The following is a 26,467-nucleotide window of genomic DNA, read 5'->3' as shown; positions in this document are numbered from 1 at the left end:
GACTTCATTTATTTTGCATGTGTATATCTGGTCATGTTAGCACCATTCCTTGGAAAGATCATCCCTTCTCCATTAAAGAGTCTTTTTAAAAAATTAGTGTATTTATTTTAATTAGGTATATATGACATCAGAAGGCATTTTGATTCATTGTACACAATTGCAACACAACTTTGAATTTCTCTGGTTGTACACGATGTAGTGTCACACTATATGTGCAGTCCTATATGTACCTAGGGTAATGTTGTCCATCTCATTCCACCATCTTTCCTGGCCTCATGAATCCCCCCTCCCCTCTCTTTCTTTTGCCCAGTCAAAATTCCTCCATTTTTCTCATGCCTCCTGGGTTCCCATTATGGAGCATCCATTTATCAGAGAGAACATTCGGCCTTGGGTTTTTGGGGATTGGCTTATTTAGCTTAGCATGATATTCTCCAAATCCATCCATTTACCTGCAAATCCACAGTTTTATTCTCTTTTAGTGCTAAGTAATATTCCATTTTGTGTATATATGCCACAGTTTCTTTATCCATTAAAGAGTCTTGATCCCCTTGTTGAACTTGGTTGACATGGACACATGTGCTCATTTCTGGACCCCCTACTGGTTTACATGTCTATCCCAAATGTTTTGATTACTGTCTCTTTGTTATAAGTTTGAAATTGGGAAGTTTGAAATTTGAAAGCCCCAACTTTACTCTTTTTCAAGATTGTTTTGACTATTTGGAGTCCCTGGCAACCCTATATGATTCCAGTAGGTTTTGTGTTGAATCGGTAGATGAGTTTGGGGAGTATTGTCATCCTGAAAATAAGAAGTCTTCTAATCCGTGGGAAACAGCCTATAATCTTCTTCAATATCTTTCTATAATGTTTTATAATTACAGATTTTGTACTTTTCTTACATTTATTTCTAAATATTTAATCCTTGTTTGATTTTACTGTAAATGGAATTGTTTCCTTTATTTTGTTCACTGTAAGTTTATAGAAATGCAATTGACTTTTGTATATTGATCTTATATTCTGCAACTTGGCTGAACTCATTTATTGTTTTAGCAGTTTTTAGTGCACTCTTTAAGATGTTCTTTATAAGCTCATGCCCTGCCCTTTAAAAAAGAAATGTAACCACAATAAAAAAGGAAACTAATTATTTCAAGTATCATTTTATATCAATTTTTAGGACAGAGGATGATAGCATCCTCTGACCCTGTGGGAATATCTGCAAAGATATGCAGGATAGATGTCAAACATTCTACCTTCTCAATTGACAGTACAACTGATCTGGCAGAATGAAAACAAAACAAAATAAACAAACAAACAAAAGTGTAATAATTGCATGTAGAAATAGGTTCCATTTATATGATTCGTTTTATATGGTACCTCATGAAAAACCCAAAGAAATTTAAAATCAGCTAAATCAAGGTGAGAGAGCAAAATTCAAATCAATAAAGACATTTTGGAAATTCCCCAAAAGACTAAAGAGTATTTTTATTAGCTACACTAGGCAAACAATCAGGAAAATGTTAACTAGTTTAGAAAACCAATGCAATGGAACTTCTCTTCAAGCACAAAAATCACGCATAGCCAGCACAAAACATTTCTCATTCAAAAGGTCTTATATTCCCCCAATGCCCCGTTCTGTTGTTTTCTTGTTATTTTATCAGCAGTTTTTGAACACACCATAATTTATCCTCATGTTTCCCAGAAACAGTGTTTGATGACTTGTAATAAAAGTGCTAAAATGATACTTCAGTAGACTATGAGAACATATATCACTATAGCCTGACTCGGATTCTGCACATAACAGCTCAGATTTTAACCATACTCACCACAGCTCACTGGGTCCGGGCCTGAGACCATCTCAGTGCTGCCCTCTCGTGGCAGATGCCGAGAGAGGGCATGGGTAGACAGCAGGAGGAGTAACCAGGCTTCTTTTTGAAAATCCTAATTGATGTGCTCTTTTCCCCCAGATACCCTTTGACCAACCAATTTCACTTCTGGGACTTTATTCTAAGGAAACAGAAAAGTATGTAAAAATATATGTACCAGGATGCTTACCAAAATTTTATTATAATAGCAAAATGGAAAAAAAAAAAAGGAAATGGTTGAATACAATGGGGGCTAGGGAATCTAATCAGGAAATGTCCTAAAAAGATGGCCAGTATGTCATGATATACACTATGACATTATATTCCACCAAAAGAACACCAAGGACTAAGGAATCAAAATGCATCCACAATTCTTTATGTCCTGGGAATATATTGTGGTCCTGTTAGTGATGTAAAAAATTAATCAATTATGTATTTTTAGGAAAAGAAATTGAGATTTATGTACCACAAATACTTATGTCAACTATTCCATTTTCTCAACCTTTATTCTCTAAAACAGAACATTTTCTTGAATTCAAGAAAACTGAGGAACTTTATAAAATATTTAAGTGAGAACTACATTGACAGGTAATGAAGCTAATAAAGTGCTGACTCTAACATCTTAGTTGCTAAAACACTGATGTCCTGAGCAAATATTAATCCATAAGAATGCTCACAATTCATTATTTGAATTAAGTATATACTCAGATAATTCCCAACAAACCAGTTATTAAACTATGAAAAATATTCCTTAGTAATAAATGTAGCTACCTGTGATTTTAATCACTGAATAAATGAGAAATACATATATAAGAAAAGCTATTCCTAAGTTCAAAGTATAAAAATGAAAGATTTAAAATGATAATCATCTTTATAAGTTTTGTTCATTTTTGAAGTCAGAATGGCCACTTTCCTACTTTCATTTAATTCAGTATAAGCTGAATTAAATCAATTACACTGATTCAATTCAGCATATACTGAATTAAATGAATTTATTTAATTAATTTTATTAAAATTAAATTTATTAAAGTTCTAGAAAGAAACAAAGTATATTCTCATTCTGGGCTGGCACTAAAGGTTTGTTTGAGAAATGAATAGTTCTAGTATGTTGAGGCCTATACAACCATTAATAAATGTAGCTAGGAATCTAAAGTCCTGGTCATTACTAATGATTGGGATGAAAACAAAACAAAACAAAACAAAAACTGCTGACTTCTAGAATTTCACTTTTTGAATAAATTCTAATACTTACCATTCCTGCTTGTATTGCATACCTACCACCTGCAAGGTGTTTGGTATTATTTTAAAGGGTTTGGATTAACTGTTGGACTATCACTATCTTTGCTCCTGAAGCTGAATTGTTGAAAGATGACAGAAAACAATTTTGTTTTCTCCTTGAATGTGACCTCGATTACTGAGTGACAAGTGACAATTGGGTGCCTCCCAAGTTCACAGGGAAGGCCCAATGGGCACAGCGGGATACAACATCTCCTGGCCTGCAGTTCCCATCTCTTGTATGTTTCAGACTCCTGTGTCACCTGATATTACCTACACTGGGCTGATACTGGTCACAATACCACACATAAAGCTCCTTAGGATCCTGAACACTGTTTCCATAGTGGCAGAGGAAGAGAAAAAATGTATAAAATGTATAAAAATAGATAAAAAATGTATATACACTCAGTACACTGGAGTGGCCCTGTTTGGATTGACAGGAGGCCAGCCATCAACAGACCTCACTCAGGCAGCTCCAAAAAAGAGTCAAAGCCAACTTCAAAAATTTTTGTGATGATTCTGTTTCTATTCAAACTTCCAGGAAGGTCAAGGGATAAACTTTAGAGATTTGACAGAGTTTTAGATTGGCAAATGATACTGTGTGTGTGTGTGTGTGTGTGTGTGTGTGTATTAGTATATATATGCATGTGGATATTACCATGTATATAGTATGTAGAAAAGCAAATGTGTATGTGTGTGTATATATATGTATGTACATATGCATATGTGTGGGTGTGTATTTATACATATATATTCTACTGCAGAGGCTTTCCATGATAGCATAGTCTTGAACCTATTTTAAAGGTAAAGAAAAATCTAAATGCCTACCACTCAGGAAGCGTTTGAAAATGTTTACATTTGTTACCATGGCCACATTTCAGAGTTAAAGGAAGCTGGATGCAAGCAGTGTTTTCTATTAATTGCTAACATTTCCTGACATCTTCTTATGTGTACTAAAGAGGTAATACTCATTTTCTTCTTAAGTCCCCCCAATAATGCAATGAGATAGGTATGGCTACTTTTTACATGTTTTAGAGGTAACTGAGGTTCTAGAATAATTAAGTGAATTTCCCAAAACCCTAGCCAGTGAATGTCAGATCTATAATCCAAACCTCGTCTGAAACTAATCAGTGCATTTCAGCATCGGATCTTAATTTTCTTCTTCTGGTTCTCATGCCTTCGTATCTTCCTCTTTCTCACCCCACTTCCATGTCTCAGTAGGCTGTTTTCATCTTCTTTGGTATGAAGGATAGAATATGAGTATGTCAATTCCTCTCTCCTTCCTTCTCCTCCTTTCTTTTCTTCCCTATTAACAAACTTTCACAAAACATTCTATGCCAAGCTATCTTTTGAGTGCTGGGTCTCCAAGGCTTCTGTGATCCTGAGGGTAGATTACATCTTTTTTTTCATTGTGATATTCGTTATGCCTTCCAACACCTCAGGTATAAACTGAAGAATGAATGCATAAATGATATTTAGAACAAAATCCTCCTGTCCAGGAACCTTGCATGCTTGAGGCTACAGCAATAAATTTGGACACCACAGTACATGATACTGGTTGGTGAGAACAAACAAGTTATGGTGAGCAAGGGCATGTATTCATTCATTTGGGGAGCTGCTTAAGAAGCAGCTAGAGGCACATGTTACTAAAGTGCACTTTTAATCCTCTTTTTCTTGTACAACTGGGCAGACGGAGGTCCAAAAAATTTTAAAAAGAGATTCAATTATGTGTGCCGGGCTCACCATGTGCATTTTATGTGGGTTCCTTTGTTCATTGCTTAAAGAACTCTAGATGTAGTTGATTTTTTTCTTTCCTAAATTTTCATTATGTTAGCCACACGTGACTTCTTTGACAAATATGCCATGTGTGAGATTGCCAAGGAGTCTTCTATTCTCTGACTTCAGACACATAGGTTTTATTTAGAAGTGAAATTAATCTATGTGGAGTATATAAAATGCATCTAGATGTCTCTAGGATGAAAAGAAAAGTTTGTGACCATGACTTTGTCTTATTCCTGTTCATAAAGATGAGTATCAGAAACCATGTTTGTCTTCATTGTTTATAAACAATGGTGAATGCTAACTGAAGGGACAAACAGTCCTAAACAGTACTTTCTAAGATCTATGATAAGGTGTTGCTGCTCATATTGCAAAGTATGATCTTTTGAAATAACAACATCAAAAAAACAAAGAATCCCTAAATAAAAATAGCAGCCACAAACACTGTAGTCTTTGTCCCTCTCCATAGTGACACTCTCATGGGAATACTTTTATTTGAAACTGTCATGTACAAGTTGTGAAATCAAACTCCACAAATGTTACTTATTCAATAGTGTACAAAGTAGACCTATTCTTATCTTAGTTTTTATAAACTAAACAAACTCTTAACTGCATGGGCATTTGAATAGAATCATTTTGATCATTATTCTTCTCCATGGTTAGTAATAATCTATCTATCAACCAATCAATCAATCAATCTATCTATGTATCTAAAATACACCTTTTTCCAATTTATTTTTGATGAGAGTGCCAAGACAATTGAATAGGGGAGTAAACAGTCTTTTCAACAAATAATACTAGGGCAACTGGATATACATTTGTAAAAGATAAAGTTGAATCTGTATACCACATCATAGGCATAATTAATTCAAACCAGACCATGGACCTAAATATAAGAGCTAAATTATTAGGCTCTTAGAAGAAAACACAGGAGCAATTCTTTATGATCTTGGATAGTTTCTTAAATATGACACCAAAAGTACAAGTGAGGAAAGAAAATAGATTAAGTAGCATCATCAAAATTAAAAATGTTTGTGCTCTAAAAGACACTACGGAGATACTGAGCCAAGTGTAGTGGGTAACTGATGATCCTTTAGCGTGGAACCTTGCATTTCCATATCCAGTTGAGGGACAGGAAACAGAGTCTTGAGCCTGAGCAGTAAGGAGAGACCTGGAGGCCATGCCCTACAGAAAGAGGAAGCTAGGAATGGGCATGGTAGTGCAGGCTTATAACCCCTGTAATCTCAGTTACTCAGAAGGTTGAGGCTGGAGAATCACAAGTTCAAGTCTATCCTTGGCAATTTAACAAGACCCTGTTTTAAATCAAAATTAACACCCCTGGGTTCATTCCCAGTACTGGGGAGGTGGGGTAGAGAAAGAAAGTAAAAAGATAATGCACAGAAAAAGAACATAATTTTCAGATAGTGCATTTCATGTGAAAAGTATATAAAGAATACTTACAACTCAACAACAAAAAGACAAGGCAAATAAAAAATGGATAAAGGATCTGAATTGAAATTACTCCAGAAAATATATACCAGTGGACAATAAGCACATGAAAAGATGCTCAACATCTTCATTCATTAGAGAAATGAAAATCAAAGCCACAGCAAGATCATTTCACACCCACTAGAATGGCTAAAAGAAAAAAAAAGGCAGGGTAACATGTGTTGGCAATGATGCACATAAATTTTAACAGGTTGCTGGTGGGACTGTAAATGATGCAGCCTGTTTGGAAAACTGGTAGATCCTCAAAAGGCAAAGCCTCAGGTTACAATACAATTCAGCAACTTCCACCCAAGGAGAATAAAACCTTGTATCCCACACAGAAAGCTGTACTTCCACAAATAGACATCTGTATAATAAACAGTTTGTTGTTAAAAACATACCTTATTACTACACGATGAAGTTTCAGATTGGAGGATCTGAGGATGGAGGTTTTCATTTGGAAAGACAGTATTATTGCTGCCAGTCTGTCTTTGTAATTCTCCACCTTGCCACTGGTGAAATCTTTTAAGTATGCTTAAATTGATATACATTCGGTGTGATCTCATCTATGTAACATTATAAGGAGAAAAAAATATCTTAAGAAAATATTCCCCGATTTTTATAACTTATGATGAGTTAAAAGGAAGATCCACAGAGCTCTAGAATGGAACTTGGAGTATATACCTAGCAAAGTGAGCAGTAGCTGGAGACGGTGGCTAATTTAAGGGTAATTGATAATCTTTTAGCTCAGAGCCTTGCATTTCCACAGCTGGTGGAGGGACAGGAGGCAGAGTCTTGAGCCTGAGCAGTAAGGTGAGAAAGAGAAAACTAGGACTGGACATGGTAGTGCAGGCCTGTAATCCCAGGGGCTTGGGAGGCTGAGGCAGGAGGATCACAGTTCAAAATCAGCCTCAGCAACTTAGCAAGACCTTGTCTTAAAATAAAAAATACAAAAAAGGACTGGGGATGCTGCTCAGTGCTCAAGCACCCATGGGTTCAATCTCAATATGAGAGAGAGAGAGAGAGAGAGAGAGAGAGAGAGAGAGAGAGAGATCGATCCAGCATAAGCACAATAAAGGAAAACCTGTCTGTTCAGTCCTTGGCTCTAAGAAGACACAAATATCTTCCTCTTATTATAAAAATTGAGAATTCATGAAAACCACGCAGATTTGTGTTTTTCATTTACACAATTGGCACGTTTGCAGAAAGTCTGGGCTCCTTTTAGAGTGGGAGGTCTTGGATGGTGGGTCCCCTAGGAATCTGGCAGAAGAAAATGCAATCTTTCTTTCAGGAATTAGTTTCAGGTCACTAAGGACTTCCCCAAACAGAGTCCAGATGAACACGAAGTCACTGTAACATGCACACCTACACATACACAAACAACATAGTAGATTCCTTTGAATGAACCAGCCCAAAAGCAAAAATCAGACTTGCAAAGATTTAAGATATTAAAGTTGCCAGACACAGAAATAAAATGTAAATAAGGAAGAAGGCACTTCAAAAAATAGACCAGGACAATGTGTAAAAAAAAAATTGTAGAAACGGTAAATAGAATTATTAAAATAAAATACTTGGGAAAAATACTTGATGGATGAGTTACACAGCAGATCAGACACAGCTAATTAGAGAATTAGAAAACTGAAAGAAGAATCAGAAGAAAATTCCCAGAATGCAGCAGAATGAGACAAATATGAAGAGCACAGAACAGGGAGAGATATAGTATTTCAGGAGAATATGGTTTATATAACTAAAAAGTAATGACAATAGCCTCACAGCAAATAATACAACTTCAACAATGACCAGAAGGAAACACAGAAATTAGATTTTCAAAACACTGAGACAGAAAATAATTGATGTGAACAAAATAAAGATATTTTTAGATAAACTAAAATTGTGTTTACCACCAATAGAATTTCTTCAATGGAGTTTCCAAAAACTGTATTTCAGGAAGAAGGATGAAAGAGATCTAATTTGAAAGAAGGAATAATAAGCAAAGAAATGGATAATAGGCAGGTGAATCTGTATAAATAATTGCTATCTGGAACAACAACAATAATATTGCTAGTATTCATCCAATTTGTTAGGCTTAATAGAAGGCAATTAAAATATGACAACATACTGACATATAGGTCAGTGACCAGAGTTCAAGTGCTAATGTCCTTGGATTATCTGGAAGTGCGACAAAGATATTAATTAATCCATGTATATGTGGAAACTAAAAAATTGAACTCATAGAAGTAGAGAGTAGAATGGTGTACACCAACGATTGACTTGGTTTAGAAGGAAGAGGGAGGAAGAGGGGATGTTATGAAGTTGGTCAAAGGAAACAAAATTTCAGTTAGGAGGAATAAGTTCAAGAGATCTGTTGTACAATGTGGTGAAAATTGTATATGAATAATAATCTATCATGAACTTGAAAATTGCTAATGGAACAGATATTCCATGTTTTCACCACATAAGAGGTACATATGTTGATCCATTTGTTATTTAGCTTGATTTAACCTTTCTACAATATATACATATATTGAAACATCATGTTGTACACAATATATATATATAATTTTTATTTGTCAATTTAAAAAAATAAATTGAAAACTTAGGACTTTGGTAATTATGCATGTTAAAATTTCAAGAATAACATAAAGTGAGTAGAAATCAAGAGTTTAACTTCCAAACCAGTGCAGGTTAAATAACAGAATAAGTGAGGACAAAATTAATAAAATGCATAAACCCAGAGGAGGGAAGAAAGAGAGACTTAAATATGTAAAAGCAAAGAAAGTAGCAGATACAAAAATAATGATTAAATGATAGGAAAAACCTCAACATATCAGCATTATGTGGCAAAAAAAAACAAAAAAAAATAAACAAAATAAAACCAAAAAATCCCCCCACACAATAAATGTAAATGATCTAAATATAATCTTAAACACAGTTCCTAAATTTAAATTTAAAAGTCCAAGTTATGTAAAATTCATATAGGACACGACAATGTTTTTCTTAATATCAGGCAAGGGAGGATCCCTGATCTAGGTTTTACGCTTAAGTAATTCCACTTAAAATATGGATCATGGATTAACAGCAGCAGCCATTAGAAATGCTGATTCTCAAGTCCCACTCAGACCTAGAGATTCAGAATCTGCATTTTAATAAGCCCCACAGGTGATTTGTGTGTACACAAATGTTTGAGAAGCATAGCTATAAGTGGCACAGCTGACCCCAAACACAGGACTTGTATCAAAGACCCCAGGGCACTTCTGTCACTCTTGTCACAGCACCATCTATAATCTCACACATCCACAGCTGTGTCCAGAAAAAGTGCTTCTCCACATATCTTTGAAGCAAAAGGCCACTACTGTCTAAATGCCCTGACTTGTGGATGGTGCCGTGGCTTCATAGTGTAGGGGAGGGGGCAGAGGCAGAGAATGAGCAGAATTTGAGATTGTTTTAGTAAAAGAGAATTAAAAGGAATCTTAAAGGTAGCAGAATACAATAGTCACTAATATGCCATTATGTAAAAACGTGAGTGTGTAACCGATGCGATTCTGCAATTTGTATTTGGGGTAAAAATGGGAGTTCATAACCCAATTGACTCAAATGTATGAAAGATGATATATCATGAGCTTTGTAATGTTTTGAACAACCAATAAAAAAAATAAAAGGAATCTTAGAGGGAAAAACTGAAAAGATAAATAGGCAGTCTGTTTACACTTTGGAAATGGAAAATAATGAAAATGGATAGACTTCGGTCAAGCAATCCCTATAAAAGTTCTCAAGCAGCATATGATACTTTTTATTTAATGAAGATTCAGTTACTAATCAAAACAATAAAACTGAGCAAGCGAAGTACTCTGATCAAATCCATAACTGGAATAGATCAAATGAAACCTTTGAAATTTGAAAATCTTTCCTCAGTGATTTTACTGAATAAAGACATCAGTATGTATATGGTTCTCCATTTGTGCTCTTGGTAAGCCTTGAAATATTAGAGACAGCTCTGGACATAGATGAAATGTAAGTACACAGAAAGACTGAAAATTATAGGATGGAAAAGATGTAAGAGGCAGGCACTACCAAAGGAAACCTTAACAGCTACTTTCATATCAGCAAAACAAAAACCATACACAATTTTAAAAGCAATTTAATCTGCTCACAAAAAAAAGGTTTTAAAAGAATTCAATGTAAAATTTGGCACAAGTAAATCAAAATTATATCACTTATATTAAATATATTCACTTATATTAAATAATTATATTTAATAATATATCACTTATATTAAAAGTATGTCACTTATGTTAAAGTGGTAGAATTATGAGAACATTCTCCCTCTTCTAATTTTTCCATAGTTTTTCAAAAAATTTTAGATAATTTTTAGACAAAGAAATATAATTAGTGCAATCATTGACTTCTCTTTATTTTAAAATTTCTATTTCTGCTTGAGTGTGTGTGTGTGTGTGTGTGTGTGTGTGTGTGTGTGTGTGTGTGGAGGTGGCATAGCTGGAAGCAGAGCAGCCACACAGGTCTGAGAACCAAGATTCAGGTGCTGCCATGGGATTGAAGAAAAGGAAAAAGGAGGAAAAGAGCCAGGTGTGGTGGCACATGCCTGTAATCCCAGCGGCTTGGGAGGCCGAGGCAGGAGGATCATGAGTTCAAAGCCAGGCTCAGCCAAAGTGAGGTGCTAAGCAGCTCAGTGAGACTCTGTTTCTAAATAAAATACAAAATAGGGCTGGGGATGTGACTCAGTGGTCCAGTGTCTCTGAGTTCAATCCCTGATATCAAAAACATATTTAAAAAAGGAGGAAAAGGAGGACGATCCTGTAGATAGGAAAAAGGATCACCAAGTTCACTATAGCACTATTCTCAGTTGCCAAAAGGTGGACATGCCCCAGGAATCCACCACAGATGACCAGAATAATAAAATGTGGTATAGCCATACAATGGACTAGTACTCAGTCTTAAAATGGTATGAAGTTCTGACACCTGCTACAACATGGAGGAACCCTGAAAATACTGTGCTAACTGGTGTTCATCAGACACAGATGGGATTAGATGCCCTTATAAGGGGCTTGATGGAGAAGTTGGTTCTCTCTTGCCCTCCTACCTTCAGTCAGGTGAGGCCTTCCTTTATGGCAAACATTAGGTGATTACACTTAAAGGAAATATTTAGACTAGTTAAATTCAGGTTACCAGGAACTTGGGGATGGGAAAATGGTGAGTTATTGCTTAATATCTACAGCTTCTCTGTTAGGCATAGTAAAAATTTTTGGAAAGAAGTAGTAGTGATAGTTGCATAAGACAAGTGTGAACAATGAATGGGACATTTATAAATGACTAAAATGTCAAATTTTAAGATATATATACAAATATACATACACACACACACACACACACATATATATATATATATATATAATATACACATAATAAAAGTATTCAGAAGAACAGGAGGAGGAAGAGGAGGAGAGGAATTATTAAAGATTAAGTGATTCTTTAATCTGGAGTATAAAGGAGGACTTGGGCAGTAAAGCAAAGGACTGAGTTGATACAGAGCTTGCTGTCAAAGCTCTCTGGTGTTATTTAGACTTGACTCTTTGGAAGCCACCAACCAAGACATACACATCTTTCCTGCCAGTAGACTTCCATGAGAGAGGGAGGCCCCATTGTCTCTGATGACAGAATTATTCTATCCATGGATTAGAGGAAAAATGAGTTCTGAGATGATGTCCAAATCAAGGTATCAGAGCACATTCTGAAAATCGTAAGAAATAAAGAGTAGCTCAGAGATCTTATCAAATATAAATAAATAAATAAAGTAAGGAAAAATAGTCATAGAATTCAATAAGTTGGGTTAAAATAAGGAATTAAAGTGTTTTAGAAAACTAGAAGATGAAAAGGAAATATAGACAAGGTCACTAATTAAGAAGAAGGTAATACTTTTAATCATGCTATAATTTTTTTTTGAGAAGAGACAGTTATGTCAAAGCAAACCTACCCTATCTACGCATAGGGGACTGAATTCGAACTATTTATGAACAAGGAATTAAATCACAGAGACTATGTCCAGAAAATAAAGGCATATTTGAGGCCGTATATGTGAAAGGGGCTGCCCCACACACCAAAAAGCTAGTGATCACCTCTAACAGTGTCCTGAAGTGCCATGGTGGGCCCCCATCACCACCAGCCACACCCTGAAGCAGCTACTGACAGGTTAGAGGAAATTTAGAGAAAAGGGGCAAGAAGAATTAAGGGACTGTTAGAAATGATGCATCAAACATCATTGTCTGGAACACATTCTGCAGCTGGGCAAACTGGCTGGAGTCGGGGAGAGAGCTGGATGCACCACCACACTGAAAAGGGCTGGAGGGTGCATGTGAGCTGCAGGGGAGAAGGGGGAAGGGGCATGTGGACAGGAGGGAGGATGAGTGTACCTCATGATCAGCATGTGGACACTTCAGCACCAGGACCATGACACATTTCCTAATAATTCCAACTGTAATGGAATATACTTTGGTTTTAAGTATTAAACAAGTGAAGTCTTTATAGTTAGGATCTAAGAGTAAAACTCATACCTACCCACCTTTATGCCATCCATCACATCATATTGGCAAACCACACACACAGATACCACATATCTAGCACAGATGTACAAAAATGGGAAGGAAATATAATAAGGAGTTATATAAACACATCTTGATATCTATGAAAATGTTTGTAAAGAAGTACATGAATGTATCAACAGTAATTATGTTTTAGTGGTAGATTTATGAATAATCGCTACTTTCCTCTTTCTGCCCTCTGCCACTTTGAGGAGACATTAATACCTATGCATTTACCACTGGGAGGGGTAACCTTTGTCCTTCCAAACTAGCTTTGTGGCTCTGTTCTTCCTTATTTCTGCTTTGGCCCGCTACAGTGGGGATGAAGCGGAGGAAGATTTTCCCAGAAAAAGACATTCCCTATTCTCTAAGATGGTCTACAGTCATAGTTTGCATGAAATACTGCTGAGTTTTGGTCTTCCTAGGTTGGCACAAAATCCCAGAAGACTGATAAAGAAACTTCTGATCCCTTTCCATCCTTCAAAATTTCCAAAGGCTTGGACGCTCCACGGGGCCATTAAGAACAGTCCTTCACTTGCAGACTAGTCAATATTGAGATTCATAACTCCCTCGAGGGCCAGAGCCTGCTTATCGTATAGCAGCACTATAGCGCTCATTCCAGAAAAAAAAGCCAGTTGCTACTCTTCCCCAGTTGTCATGGATTCTAGTCAGATAAACTTATTTTTGACTAAGTTCCTCTTTTGAGCATTGATAATCTATTATCAAACAGGACATCAGGTCATATTTAAATGTAATAACATCACATGGCTCTGAGCCTTTCTAGATACTGCAGAGTCCCTGACAATCCACCCTTACTTGCCATTTTGGGACCCAATCAACATTTCATGTCTGTACATAGGCAAGAAGCAACAGATGCTATTTGTCATTGGTTCTTTTCTTGGTTCTAGGTTTAATTATATTATCTTTACCTGTTATGGCTTTGATGTATCACCTACAAATTTAAGGTGTTGCCAAAGTGACAGTATTAGAAGGCGAGACTCTAAGAGGAACCAGGCCACAAGGGTTCCTTCCTCATGAATGAGATTAGATGTCTTCACCAGGGAATTCCACAGAGGGAATCCTTCCACCTTCAGCCATATGAGATCATGGTCTCCCTCCCCACCCTTGCAGGATGCAGCCTTCACCAGAAACCCAATGCCTGTGGCTTGATCATGAACTTCCAGATTCCAGGACTATAAGAAATAAATATATATGTTCTTTATAAGTTACCAGTGTTTGTAGTTCTGTCATAGCAGTGCAAACAGATCAAGACAACACTTCACCACTGCAGGCTTATTCAGTGAGGATACCCTATTCTTCAAGGTATCTTTCTCTGAGATTTATTTCTCAATTTCTGGACTAAATAACTCATCACATTTCCTGCTGAGCCCAAACCCACATACAATTGTTAATGAGAGCAGTGGGCATAATTCTTCAAGGAATTAGTGATGCCCAGGGCACCAAAGTAAATCTTCTTGCTGTGGCTGGAGCCTTGGGAATGGGAACTACCCACAAGCTCCCACTCCCTTTTCCCTTCTCTGTGTACTGGACTATAAGCAGCATGTTATCATTTTCTGTGCTTTCATTGTTCAAAACTCGTATAAGTGGAATAAAAATGAAATGAATCAGCTTTATGATTTTCAGTGCAGAGTGGAACAGATACCACTTCAGGTAATGTGAGACAACTTGAGTATATCCCTGATAGCAGCCTGGCAGGTGTGACAATGCCAACAACTCCAGATATGGTCCCATAAACCTGAAGTTCATTTAGATGTACAGTATACATTTTTGTTCCCAATCAAACGCTTTTGAGTGAATTAGGAACCAGACTCCTTCTTGACAAGTTTTACATTACTTTATGGCCAATTTCCTTCTGATGAAAGTGGAATGGAAACTTTCCTTAGAAGTTGTTAACAAACTTAAGTGATTTAAAAGAACGGTAATTGCTCTCTCTATAGTTATGTGGGAAATGAAAGGAGAGGAAACCACTCTTTACCCGTACTTATCCAATGGATCTACACCTGGTAAGATTTATTATGCAACCATCTCCCCTGACAAGATTATTCTAGAATAAAGTCTGCCTACCCCACTGTAGAATTGTTACATAGTAAAGTTCCTGCCAGCACATTTATTTCATATCCCACTGGCTCTGCTGCAGGTGGAGGGTTTAATTCCTGTTGCCACCAGCATGCATTATGGAGTCTCCATGAACAGCTTGTTTTAGTCCTAACCATAACACCACTGCTTCCCGTTTTGCTCAAGTCAGTATGTGGTATTAAGATGCACAGTAAGGTTTGAAATTAGGCAAAGTTAAAGTGCCATCTGGGAATCATCCTCAAACTCTTTTCACCAACTATTATTGGGAGGCAATCTTGAACCACAAACCTTCTGTTATTGGAGCAGCCTCATTCTGTCTGTCTGCATGAACACAGTAGAGTGAGCAACCACAGAAACTTAGGGTAGGCAGAAACTTTAGGTGTCTTCATCCTCTGGCCACCTCTGGATCACTCACTCCCTCAAACCACAACAGCAGTCTTTTAACTGGTCCCACTTCTCATAACCCAGGACTACGCCAATCTATGCAATGTCAAAGCCAGAGTGACCCATTAAGATACACATCTGATGGAGTTATCATATGCTTTTCATTTTACAGATTCCCCCAAAGCCTTCAGGATAAAATCCAGTCTCTGTAGCAATGTAAAGATTTCTATCAAAATCTGCACTGTAATTCTACTTCTCTGCCTCTCTAATAGATTTAAGTTCTGTGGAGGCAGAGATTACACCTTATTCATCATCTGTTGCCTCCTGGGTCCTGGACACCACCAGCATGCACAGTGCTAGCCACAGGACTAGCCACAGTGCTAGGACACAGTGCTAGCCACAAGATATTATTTTAATAAAGGAGGGTGTGAGCAAATATTGTTTAACCTCTTCTCCAGACTAGATGAGGCCTAGAAGTAATGTGACTTACAAGTTAAAAGCTTGGGTATGTCCCCCTGCCTCCCAGGTTCAGAAACTGTTCTCAAATATGGGTGTCATTGCATCTCAACACCTGTTCTACCATTCTGGAAGGGTCATCAAATGATGTTCTATTTTAAAGGGAGAGAAGAAATTAAAGTTATGCAAGGCATTTATGCAAAGTCCTTCTGCCCCCATTTATCATTTCGGTCCATTCCCATAAGAAAGTCTATGAGCGACTTGCTATAATCATGACAGGACTCTGCCTACCCAACATATAACAAAGACTTATTGAATTTTGACACATATAAGAAATAGTTCAAGGTTCTGGAGATACCAGCATGGATAAATTACATTATTGGCTTCAAGAAGTTAGTCTACTCCTAGAGTAAGTGTAAGGACAAAGAATTGCGAAATTGTGTGATCAGAGGCAGGCACAAGATGCCAAGACTATTTCAGTACTTGCCAAAGCATACTAATTATAATACAGTCATGCATATGGTATAATGACATTTTGGTCAATGACAGACTACATATATGACAGAGTCTCATAAGGATATGTCACCAAGTGATGTTGTAGCCATCTTAATTTGTGTAAGTATATTCTATGATGTTTGTATAAGAATGAAATAGCCTAAAGATGCATTTCCAAGAAGAGTCCTCATGGTTAAGTGCCATGACTAAATTTATTTCCTTGGATGGTTTACCCATGGTCAGGAATTAGGTACTTCATCTTGTTTCCTCTTCCCCATCATGTCAATACATGGTAGATACTCAGTCAATACAAGGTTGATGGACTGATGCATGGGTGGCCTCAGGGAATGTCAGATCTACTCTACATGAAGATTATACATGGGAAACATTTTAGAAAAGAGATGCTTGAGCTGGATCTTAATGAATGATTAGTTCCTTACCTGGCAAATTAAAGGAGAAATGGGTAGTTCTTGCTGAAAGAAAATCTGCTAAGTGTGAATCAGCGAGCTGTGTTTCCAGGGCATGTGAACCTGGGCTGAGGGGAACTGTGGGAGGTGAGATTGGAAAGTAGGCCAGGCAGACCCTGTCGAGCCTTCCTAAGGTGTTTGAACTCAATCCTCTAGGCAACGGGAAGCCACTGGAAGCATGCAAAGAACATAAGCAGATCTGTGAATAGAAGTGCAACAACGCTTGCAGTTCAGCCAGTGGAGACGTCCCATATGTGCAATTAATTTCCAGAATATGCTTCCCTTATAAAAAATAATTGTTTAACTCTGCATTTCAGGCTACCCGAGTACACTCAGACTCTGTGAGGTTCCTAGGAACTCTACAGACACCTCCCTACCCAAGAAGAGAAAATATAATAATTTTTAAAAAGTTTCCTTTTCATTCTGAGCTACAACAACTATCAAGGTTAATTTTCCTTACCATAGATAAAGTGGTTTTTTTATTTGCCTGAAGTAATTCAGAGTAAGTATTCTATCTCAGAATTTAGGGGGAGTCAATGATATTTGCAGAATGGCAGTTCCTCAAACAGTTGGTTAACTGAGTCTCCTGATGATGTTTTCTTCCCCACTGTGGAGAAGGTAATTCAGCTAAATGAGTGGTCTGGGCATGGCATTTTCTGCAAATAATTAAACATGACACTCCTTTTGGCTCCATGGACTTTTTAAAGGCAAAATCCACTCTTATTTGCAAATTGCTCAAATTAAATTAGTACCATGCATTTCATGCCACCTTTAGAGTACCCATTGCAAAGTCAGTCATTGGTGGAAGGGGCTTTTTAACTATCTAGAGGCATTTTCTTATATTCATTTTAGAATAATAAGATCTTTAAATATTTATTTCTTTCCTATAACTGGGTATGCCAGGGCTCTTCATTTTAATAAATTCTGTCCAGATAACGTTGAGTTGCTGCTTAAAAAGATATTGGCATTGAATTTCCCTATGGTAGTGATGTTCATGTTAGAGACTCACATTTTATCCCTAGCTCTTCCACTAACCCATGACCTTGGGCAAATCATACAATCACTCATTAATTCCTTTTGATGATTTTTAAGTATCCCATGTAGCTTGAAAATTCTGAGTATGTTTTAAGAGATCTGATTAGTGCATGAAGGTAGAACTACAAACTGTGGAGGGAGAAATGGATATTTATGATTTGAAGTCACTCCTTTTCAGTAACTCTAATGTGGTCAGAAACTCTTGAGGTATGCTTATGTTAGAAGATTTAAAATCCTTACATAGATAATACTCATTCATTTGACAAATATTTATTGAAGGCTAAGGCATTATGTTAAGGCCTGGGAACACAATGGCACAAAAATAGAAAAAAAAATCCCCAGCTTCCAAAAGCTGCCTGTCTAGCAGGGAAGGCAGACTATTTTAGACAAGAAATAACAATAAACCAGAATAAGTATTACCATGGGATTCCAGCTATGAAGACAAAACACACAGCTCAGATCTAACCTGGGCTACATGTCAGGGAACGCTTCCCTGTGGCTGAGCTGTCTAAGCTGAGAACATACATCCCTGTGATTTTTATCTGGGAAAAATAGAGCATGCAATAAAAATGTTTATTTGTCCCAGGCCCAGAATAAGCATTTAAGATTAAAAGAGCTTGTGGAAAAGTATTGGAGTACATCTCATAAATGCCCCTGTCCCCAAGTTTTAGTAATCATTTGATCATAAATTCACTGGCCCCCAAGGGAATTCTTCTATTGGATCAAGTTCAAGGGTGTGGGTGATAATATTATTTAAGAGATGATCATTAACTGTCTTTCTGTACTTAAGATCTTACACAGCTTCTCAAAGAGTATATAATGGATATACTTGTTGATGGATGATATGTTTTAACATTTCAAAGGTTCTTCTCATTTTTAATCTCTCTTTATCCTAATATTTGCAAGACAAGAATTATATTTCATGGCCACCTAACCCTAGAGGCTTTGGAAATTCACCTCTAAAAAACAGGTACCACGTTTCCAGGACAGATCTGGTTGCAAATATTCTGTCATGTGACCAACACAATTATATTCATATTCATCAGCACAAATGATGAGATTTAGCTTGGATGTGGTGGTTACCATATGTTACAGAGATGGTCAGACCAGGTTAGTTCCTTCCAAGAGTCCAGGAAACCCTATGCCATGCAAAAGGAAAATCATAAAGAGAATATTTTGAATGTTAAATCAATAAAGTTTTGAAGTTGCTTTGATACCCAAGTTGTTACTAACCATTCACTGGATGTCACACACACACACCACACACACACACACACACACACACACACACACACAAATCCATATAAGGGGTCAATAAATAATGGAATGCTAATTTTAAAACTTTACAAACTTCTAAGGCAATAATAGTATTTAACTTATTTTATAGTTGATCACAGAAATTGCCTCTTTTTTAGTGTCAGTTTCTTAACTTATTGTTTCCTGGTTTCATACTATTATTCAACACTTGCTTTGCATTTAAATTTTCTTAATTCTTTGTCTTTTCTATCCAATTAGTTCAAAGGTTTTTGAGGGTAGAAACTGTGTTCTTCCCCTAGAATGCTCAATCTAAAAACCATTAGACTTTTGATGAATATTTATTAACAGGTATGATTAGTTCAACAAGCTCAAAATGAATAACTTCAGAACTACTCATTATGATGACTAAAAACTTTAAACAGCCAGGAGTGATGGTGCATACCTGTGACCTTATGACTCAGGGAGCTGAGGCAGGAGGGTTGCAAGTTTGAAGCCAGCCTCAGCAACTTAGTGAGACCCTGTCTCAAAATAAAAGATAAAAAGGGCCATGGACATGGTAGCACATGTTTGTGATCCCAGTGGCTTGGGAGGCTGAGCCAGCCTCAGCAAAAGCCAGGTGCTAAGCAACTCATTGAGACTCTGTCTCTAAATAAAACACAAAATAGGATTGGGGATGTGGCTCAGTGGTAGATTTTCCCTGAGTTCAATTCCTGGTACAAAATATATATATATATATATTATTAAAGATGGATTCATAGAAAAAAGTGGGGGGCAAGGATCCAGCTCAGTGTCAAAGAACCCTTTGGTTTAATCTCCAATAGCAATAAAATGTAAAAAACTGCAAAATTTCAGTGATTCTCAGACTTCAATGTATACAAAATTTTAGTGATTCTCAGACTTGAATGTATACAAGAATTGCAAAAGAAGCTCATTAAAATGTAGATTCCTACATCATATTTTCAAACATTCTTTTGTTTTAAATCATTCCCCTCATCCCACCCCATAGTTAATATTATTGTTATTATTATTATTTTTTAAACAAATTTGGAAAAAATGAGACAGCTAGGACTTTAGGATTACACTGATGTTTCAAGCAGAGATAAAAGGCGAAGTAGCTCTGTACTTCTCCCCACCTTACTGGCCTCTTTCAATAAATATTTATCGCGCACCTACTGAGTGCCAGGTACTAGTCTAGGTCCTGGAATTGAACTGGTCAACAAGACGTACAAAGACTTGGCTGTCATAGCACTTAGATTTTAGTTAGGGGAGGGTAGACCAGAGACAAATACACTTTAAGATTTTTCTGGACATTACTATGCTACAAGGAAAATAAAAGAGGCTAATATGATAGAGAATGACTGTTGAGGAGGGACTGAAGAATGTGATTCACAGAAGATGACATGTTATCTGAGGAATGAATGGCCAGATGAACAAATCATGAAAAAAAAAAAAAAAAAAAAAAAAACCTTGGGAAAGAGCTTCCAGGAAAAGGATACAGCAGTGCAAAGATCCTGAGGGGGTGGAAATTAGCAAGAAATCCAATATTCCTAGAACTCAGAGGGAGCCAGGTCAAACTAATCTGCTAGGAACAGGAAGATGATAGTGCCCTAGGATTACTATGAAGGGAATCTGGAAATATGCTCCTAGCTGTCATGGAATTAAAGAAGTTTTTGTATTTTAAATGTTAAACAAACACTTCTCTTGTTAAAAGTAACCACCTTATTGTAACTCCTTATCCATTAAAAATAGTACATTTCTTGATTCCTTTTGTTTGATGCTTTGTGACGATGACTTCATCAGCAGCAGCAGATCACATTTTGTAATACCTGCTCACTGAAAATTAGCTCACTTTGAATTTCATTGAGCTCCAAATGGTCTATCAGGCATTGGATTATTCCAGTGCCATCAAATAGGGTCTAACGAATGACATAAACTTGTCTATGAATTTTCTAAAAGGGGAATTCTTATTCCATATATTTTTTAAAAAGTCATATGACATGTTCCTTTATTTCGGCTTTGGATAATTAAAAAAAAATTCTTGCATTGATTTGTTTTATCCTTCTAACTGGACATCTAGGATTCATAGTGATAGTACTAGTACCATTACCTCTAAGCAGTTTTGATTTGTCTGAATAACTGAGTGCCTAAGGAAGGAAAGAGCCAAGGACAAAGCCATGGTTTTGGTATGTGTGAAAACTACCCCTGGGGGCTACTCCTGAGGTGGGGAGATAGCTGCTCAGCTTCAGCCCCCTTTGATCACTCTCGGCCCTTTCATAAGTCATCTCAGAAAAGGGCAGTCCATGTGACATGGGCCTTCTGTGATAAGGGCCTGTCCACTGGAAAGGGGAATCTGCTCACAATTTCATTTCACAGGGTCCACCAGATGGCAAATGACTTTATCTACCCCGACCAGATCCAGACTGGGAACTGAATTGCATTCTGTGTCCCCATACACTCTGCTACAAGACTTGGACCTGTCTTTTGATAGTTTGTGTGTGTGTGTGTGTGTGTGTGTGTGTGTGTGTGTGTGTGTCTATGAAAGAGTGGTAGGGGTGGGGGAGAGAAAGAGAATTTGGTTATCCATTATGCTACAGTTCTAAATGCAGAAGTTCTCACAGCCATGAAAAATTTTTTTTCCAATTATATCTGGCCAATCTAGTTAGAAATCAATGGCTTCCAAAAATAAAAACTAGGATAGTAATGGCAGAATACAGATACAGTAGCTGCAGTGATGGACATCCAACAAGATGTAAATGAATTGATGGAATATTTGTGGGAAAAAGGTCTGAGAAGAGGACTGAGAAAGACTAAGAGACAAACGAAATGCCTTCATTATTACAAGAAACTCTGAGTAACCTTCAGTTAGTCACACTGGAATTACAACTGCAGCTCACATCGTTTGTGAAAGAGGAAATAGGGAATGTGACCATGGAAAGTGGTATTTTAAGCTCCAACACATACAGCTCATCACTGACTTGACTTGCAGGGTATCTTTCAACAACAACAACAACAAAAAGCACATAGTGATTTAATCTCAACAGTAATTTAGTCTGCAGCCATATGAGACAAGACTATCATTGCAGACAGGCTGTAATTTGTAAAATTCAGGTGCTGGGGATTAGGACCACCTGTTGAATTTAATCTTGGAGTTATAATGTTAATACCATCATGTAACTGAACATAAACACTACATATTTATCAGTCTTTGGGACCTCCAGCTATGGAGATGTGAACCGTTTCCTAAATAGTATGTGTAACTCTCTCAAGACTCTGTAAATCAATGGCAAATAAAAAGTCTGTTGGAATTCTGATTCAATATGCAGCAGCATATGGCTTCGTGGTCATCACATTCAGCAGATCCTATAATTTTTCTGAGGCCTGATGTGAGAGTGAAAAAAAAGCAATCTGAGTATCATCTGGCAATATAATAAGAATACGAAGGCTTTCATTTCTTACCCTCCCTGGTGTTAATCATGGAAAACAATTCTTAGCAATATTTTAACAAATGATTTCCGCATCTGCCTAAGAAAGACTATAAGAAGATGTCAAACAAAACCTAATAAAACAACAAGTTTTGGAGTAGACATAAACATTTTACACATGCACCTTCAGATGGCCAAAGGAAATGGAACTCTGCCTAATTTCCAGCCAGCTAAATAGTAGCAGTAAAGAGGTTCAGTGAATAGATTTTGAGCAGAAGTTATATTTAGTTCTGTGGGACAATTCGGGATATTGAGTAAAGAGAAAATATGGATTTTAAATATGCATTTGTTCCTTTGCTTGGAACAGGATAAACTTCCTTGAGAACTTGGATATGGAATTTTGTGATATGTTGGTTTTCTATGAAAGAATTCTCCCATTGATAATGATAATGATTTGCATAAAAGATCTTTTTCTTGCCAAGAATTCCAAAGATTTTCACACAATATTTATCATTCACATAGCACTTCACAGTTTATAAAATTCTTTAACTATAAATTATTTATTTTTTTCATGTAGAGTTTCAATGCTTCTTCCAAAGTAGAAAAGGAATGTTCTTAATTTTAACTGCATAAGGTCTGATTCATTGAAAATAGATAGAATTAAACGTCTGAGTGAATAAACATTATTTTGAAAAGGAGAAACTATCCATATTCTTAACTGGTATCTGTGTAGCAGCAGAATACAAAAAGGAAAGTTTTTGAAATATCTTGCCAAAAGCAGATCAAATCTTTCAGTAAATTGATCTTTTTGGCATTCCTATTAATCAAAACTTCACAAATGTTAGATAGCCATTTCCACTCAACAATTGCCATGAAAACCTACAAGTTCGATTCATCAGACACAGTACACATAAACATTACATACATCCATAGTCAGAAGCCAATGTCAAAACTTTCCTAGAACTTCAGCCCTTATGGGGTTGCTTGCACAAGCAGATCCAAAGTATATAGTCAATTGACAACCAAGAAAGAAAGCTGAAACTGTGATTATAAAACCTACCATCCTCTGATTTTGGATTTTAAGTCAACCAGACCCCACCCCCCAACAAAATAATCTTTTTCTACACAAATTGCCCCCTCCTTTCTGCTTCCCTGAAATTTCAGTACAAGTTCCACCTTTTCAAAGAAACCTCCCATGCTCCTTCTGATAGGACTGTGGTCTTTCTCCTTTCTGCACCCCACAGTACTGTTTATACCTCGCATTTAATATACATTTATGTATGGTTTATCTGTCTATACATATTTCAGGACACATTGCACCTCCACACCCAGGCATTCTAAGATCCCCAAAGACGGGGGTTTTTGCCTTGAATTCTTTTGAGCCCACTAAATCCTTAGCATTATTCATTGCACAGGTGAATGGCAATATTTTTATTGTCACTTTTTAAAAGTTTGCTTTTATCACGCAAGCCAAGAGCTGTTTTCATACAAAAGGAGCACCTGTGAAATATTACTTTGATTCACAACCATAAAATTTGGTAATATAAAAATTAAAAGAGTTGAGAAATTTCAAGAAATTCTGTAGCTTTATAGAGTAGATACAGAGTGGAAGTATGCTTTAATAAAAATATATTAGCATCTTCAAATAGTGAGGGATGCATTTAAACTGCATTAAAATTATCTTCAAAAATCAGGAAACTTGATTACGATTCTCCCAAAGGCTTCATACACTGAAACCAGAGATTTATTATACCAGGGAAAGAAGGCTCAATTTTTAAAAAATTCATCTTATTAATTATTAGCCAAATCATGCAGCAGCTTCCCGGAAGGCAGAGGAAAACAGGCTTTCAAGCCAATAGAAGCTGAGTTTGTGCCTCAAGTCTTCCGCGCCTGCCTGGGCACCGCTCCCCAGGGCTGAGGTAATTCAGCCCACAGCAATCCGGAGGAAAGATCAGAGGGGAACCTGCGAGGCTGAGCAGCGACCACTGGCTAGGTTGGCTGCGTCTTCCCCTCTGGTTCCGAAGGGAGGAATGCAGGGGCTGTTCCTCGCACCCTCTGGGTTTTCCTCTCATCAGGGCGAGACTTGGTTGCCAAACCTAAGGTTTAAGCAACTGGACACACACCATTAGCTGCATTCCCGGTGCTCAGAGGATTCTAGTTTCAGGACCGGTTCCTGCTAGAGAATTAGGCTTTGGGATCCAGTCACCGCATCCCTATTCCCTGAAAAACTTTGCATCCTTCTCCAAATAGGAATTCCTACCAAGTAGGAAGTAGCCCGCTCCACCCGAGCTGGTCCACTTCCCATTCCAACCTCCGAGAACGGCACCCTACTCACGGCGCCTCCCAGCCCCGGGAAAGGGGAAGGCTCAGGTGTGCGGGATCCCCAGGCTGAGTGGCGGGCAGGCTGGCGGGCAAGCAGTCACCTTGTGGTCCAAAACGCCGAGGTAGCCGTCCAGCGGCCGCGGTCCCGCGGGGGCTACAAGGCGCGGCTGGGGGCTGCTCTCCGCCGCCGGCTGCGCGCTGCTGGTCGCTGGCGCCTGTTGTTGCTGCTGCTGCTGCTGCTGCTGCGGGGGCCGCTCCTTCTGGCCGCCGAGGCTGCTGTACACGAGCAACAAGCTGGTGCACATGGTGGTGAGCGCTAAACACACTGCCAGACCATGGCGCTGCGGGCGGGAGGGAGAAAGAAGAGAACAGCTGAGTGTGGACCCGGGAAGAAGGTGCCCCGCGGGGACACGGGTACAGCGGTCCCGCCGGCGAAGGAGCTCCACCCGCGGGGGGTGGCCGGGGTCCCAGCTCCGGTGAGCGCAGCCGGGGCAGAAGAGGGACCTTCCCAGCGAGTAGGGCAGGGGATGCTCCCTGCGCGTCGCTGCTCTCGGCCGCCGCTGCAGCCCCGATCTCTCGGTAGAGGGCAGGTAGTGCGCTGCACCCAGCTGACGGAGGGAGAGCGCGCCCGCGGCGAGGGCATGGGTGGGCTTGCACTTTGGGAAGGGGACCTTCTGCCACAGCCAGGCTGCTGGAATCTTTAGTCCGTGCACACCCTTTTTCCTGGGCCCCTGGGGCTCTACCCCTGCGATCCTTGCAAGTTTGAAATCCCGCAAGGAAACCAAGAAAGTCTGCAAAGGTCCCCCCTCCCCGCCCCTCTTCGTATTTGTCAGACTGTTGCTTTTGGGCATCCCCCTGCCCCAGAGCAATCTCCCCACTCCTTCACCGCTCCTCCAGCTCTCCGCCGGCCCCTCGGACTACTCGCTGGAGATTCGGGAGCCCAAGCAACCCGAGTACTCCTCCCGGATTCTGAGCCAGGAAAAGCCTGGGAATCAGAAGGGGGCGCGGAGCAGGTGGAAAGTTGTCCCTTTGTAACAGGCGACCTCGCGACACAGGTTTAGGCACCGTTCGCGCCTCTCCGGTGCGCCCTGGGTACGGTGAGCTTGAGGTTCTCGCTTCTGCCCAGCAGAGTTGCAACAACTGACTCACCATCAGGGTCTTCATTTTGGGCACCTCTTTTGTGCGGAATCCTCAGGCACGCGCGTCCGGGGCCACTTTTTCTTGGAGGGTTTCCATGGTGGGTGACAGAGCAGAGGCGGATCCGATTTTTGCCCGGCAGCTGGCCGCGGCTGAGCGAGTGCGGGAGCCGCGGGACCCGGGAAGCGCTGCTGTTGCAGAGATTAGAGACAGAATTAAAACTGAACCGGACCCTCGTAGTCTCTCAGTGATCTACACAACTGCCGCCTGACGCCGCCTGCTGGGTCCTAAAGACCTCATCATTCCCCCCACCCCGCCCCCAAATAGTAATCTTTTCAGCTGACTGAAATTTCTGGGGCGAGAGAGTTAACCTTGTCGCTGAACCCCCTTCTTGGTTCAAG

General features: G+C 38.6%; 1 protein-coding gene across 1 annotated transcript in view; it reads right to left on the bottom strand.

The window, feature by feature from the left end:
• Window positions 1-26,093, bottom strand: part of LOC113197691 (alpha-N-acetylgalactosaminide alpha-2,6-sialyltransferase 5) — a 144,160-nt gene extending 118,067 nt beyond the window's left edge. The window contains exons 1-2 of the mRNA XM_026410166.2: window positions 26,079-26,093; window positions 25,031-25,270 (exon numbers count right to left, since the gene is read on the bottom strand). Of these exons, the coding sequence (XP_026265951.1) occupies window positions 25,031-25,270; window positions 26,079-26,093 (255 nt within the window). The remainder of the gene's footprint in view (window positions 1-25,030; window positions 25,271-26,078) is intronic.
• Window positions 26,094-26,467: the final 374 nt, after the last annotated feature.

The sequence above is a fragment of the Urocitellus parryii genome, chromosome 11 (genome assembly GCF_045843805.1).
Source record: "Urocitellus parryii isolate mUroPar1 chromosome 11, mUroPar1.hap1, whole genome shotgun sequence".
NCBI lineage: Eukaryota > Metazoa > Chordata > Mammalia > Rodentia > Sciuridae > Urocitellus > Urocitellus parryii.
The sequence above is the reverse complement of the archived record's forward strand: the minus strand, read 5'-3'. Positions and strand labels throughout refer to the sequence as shown.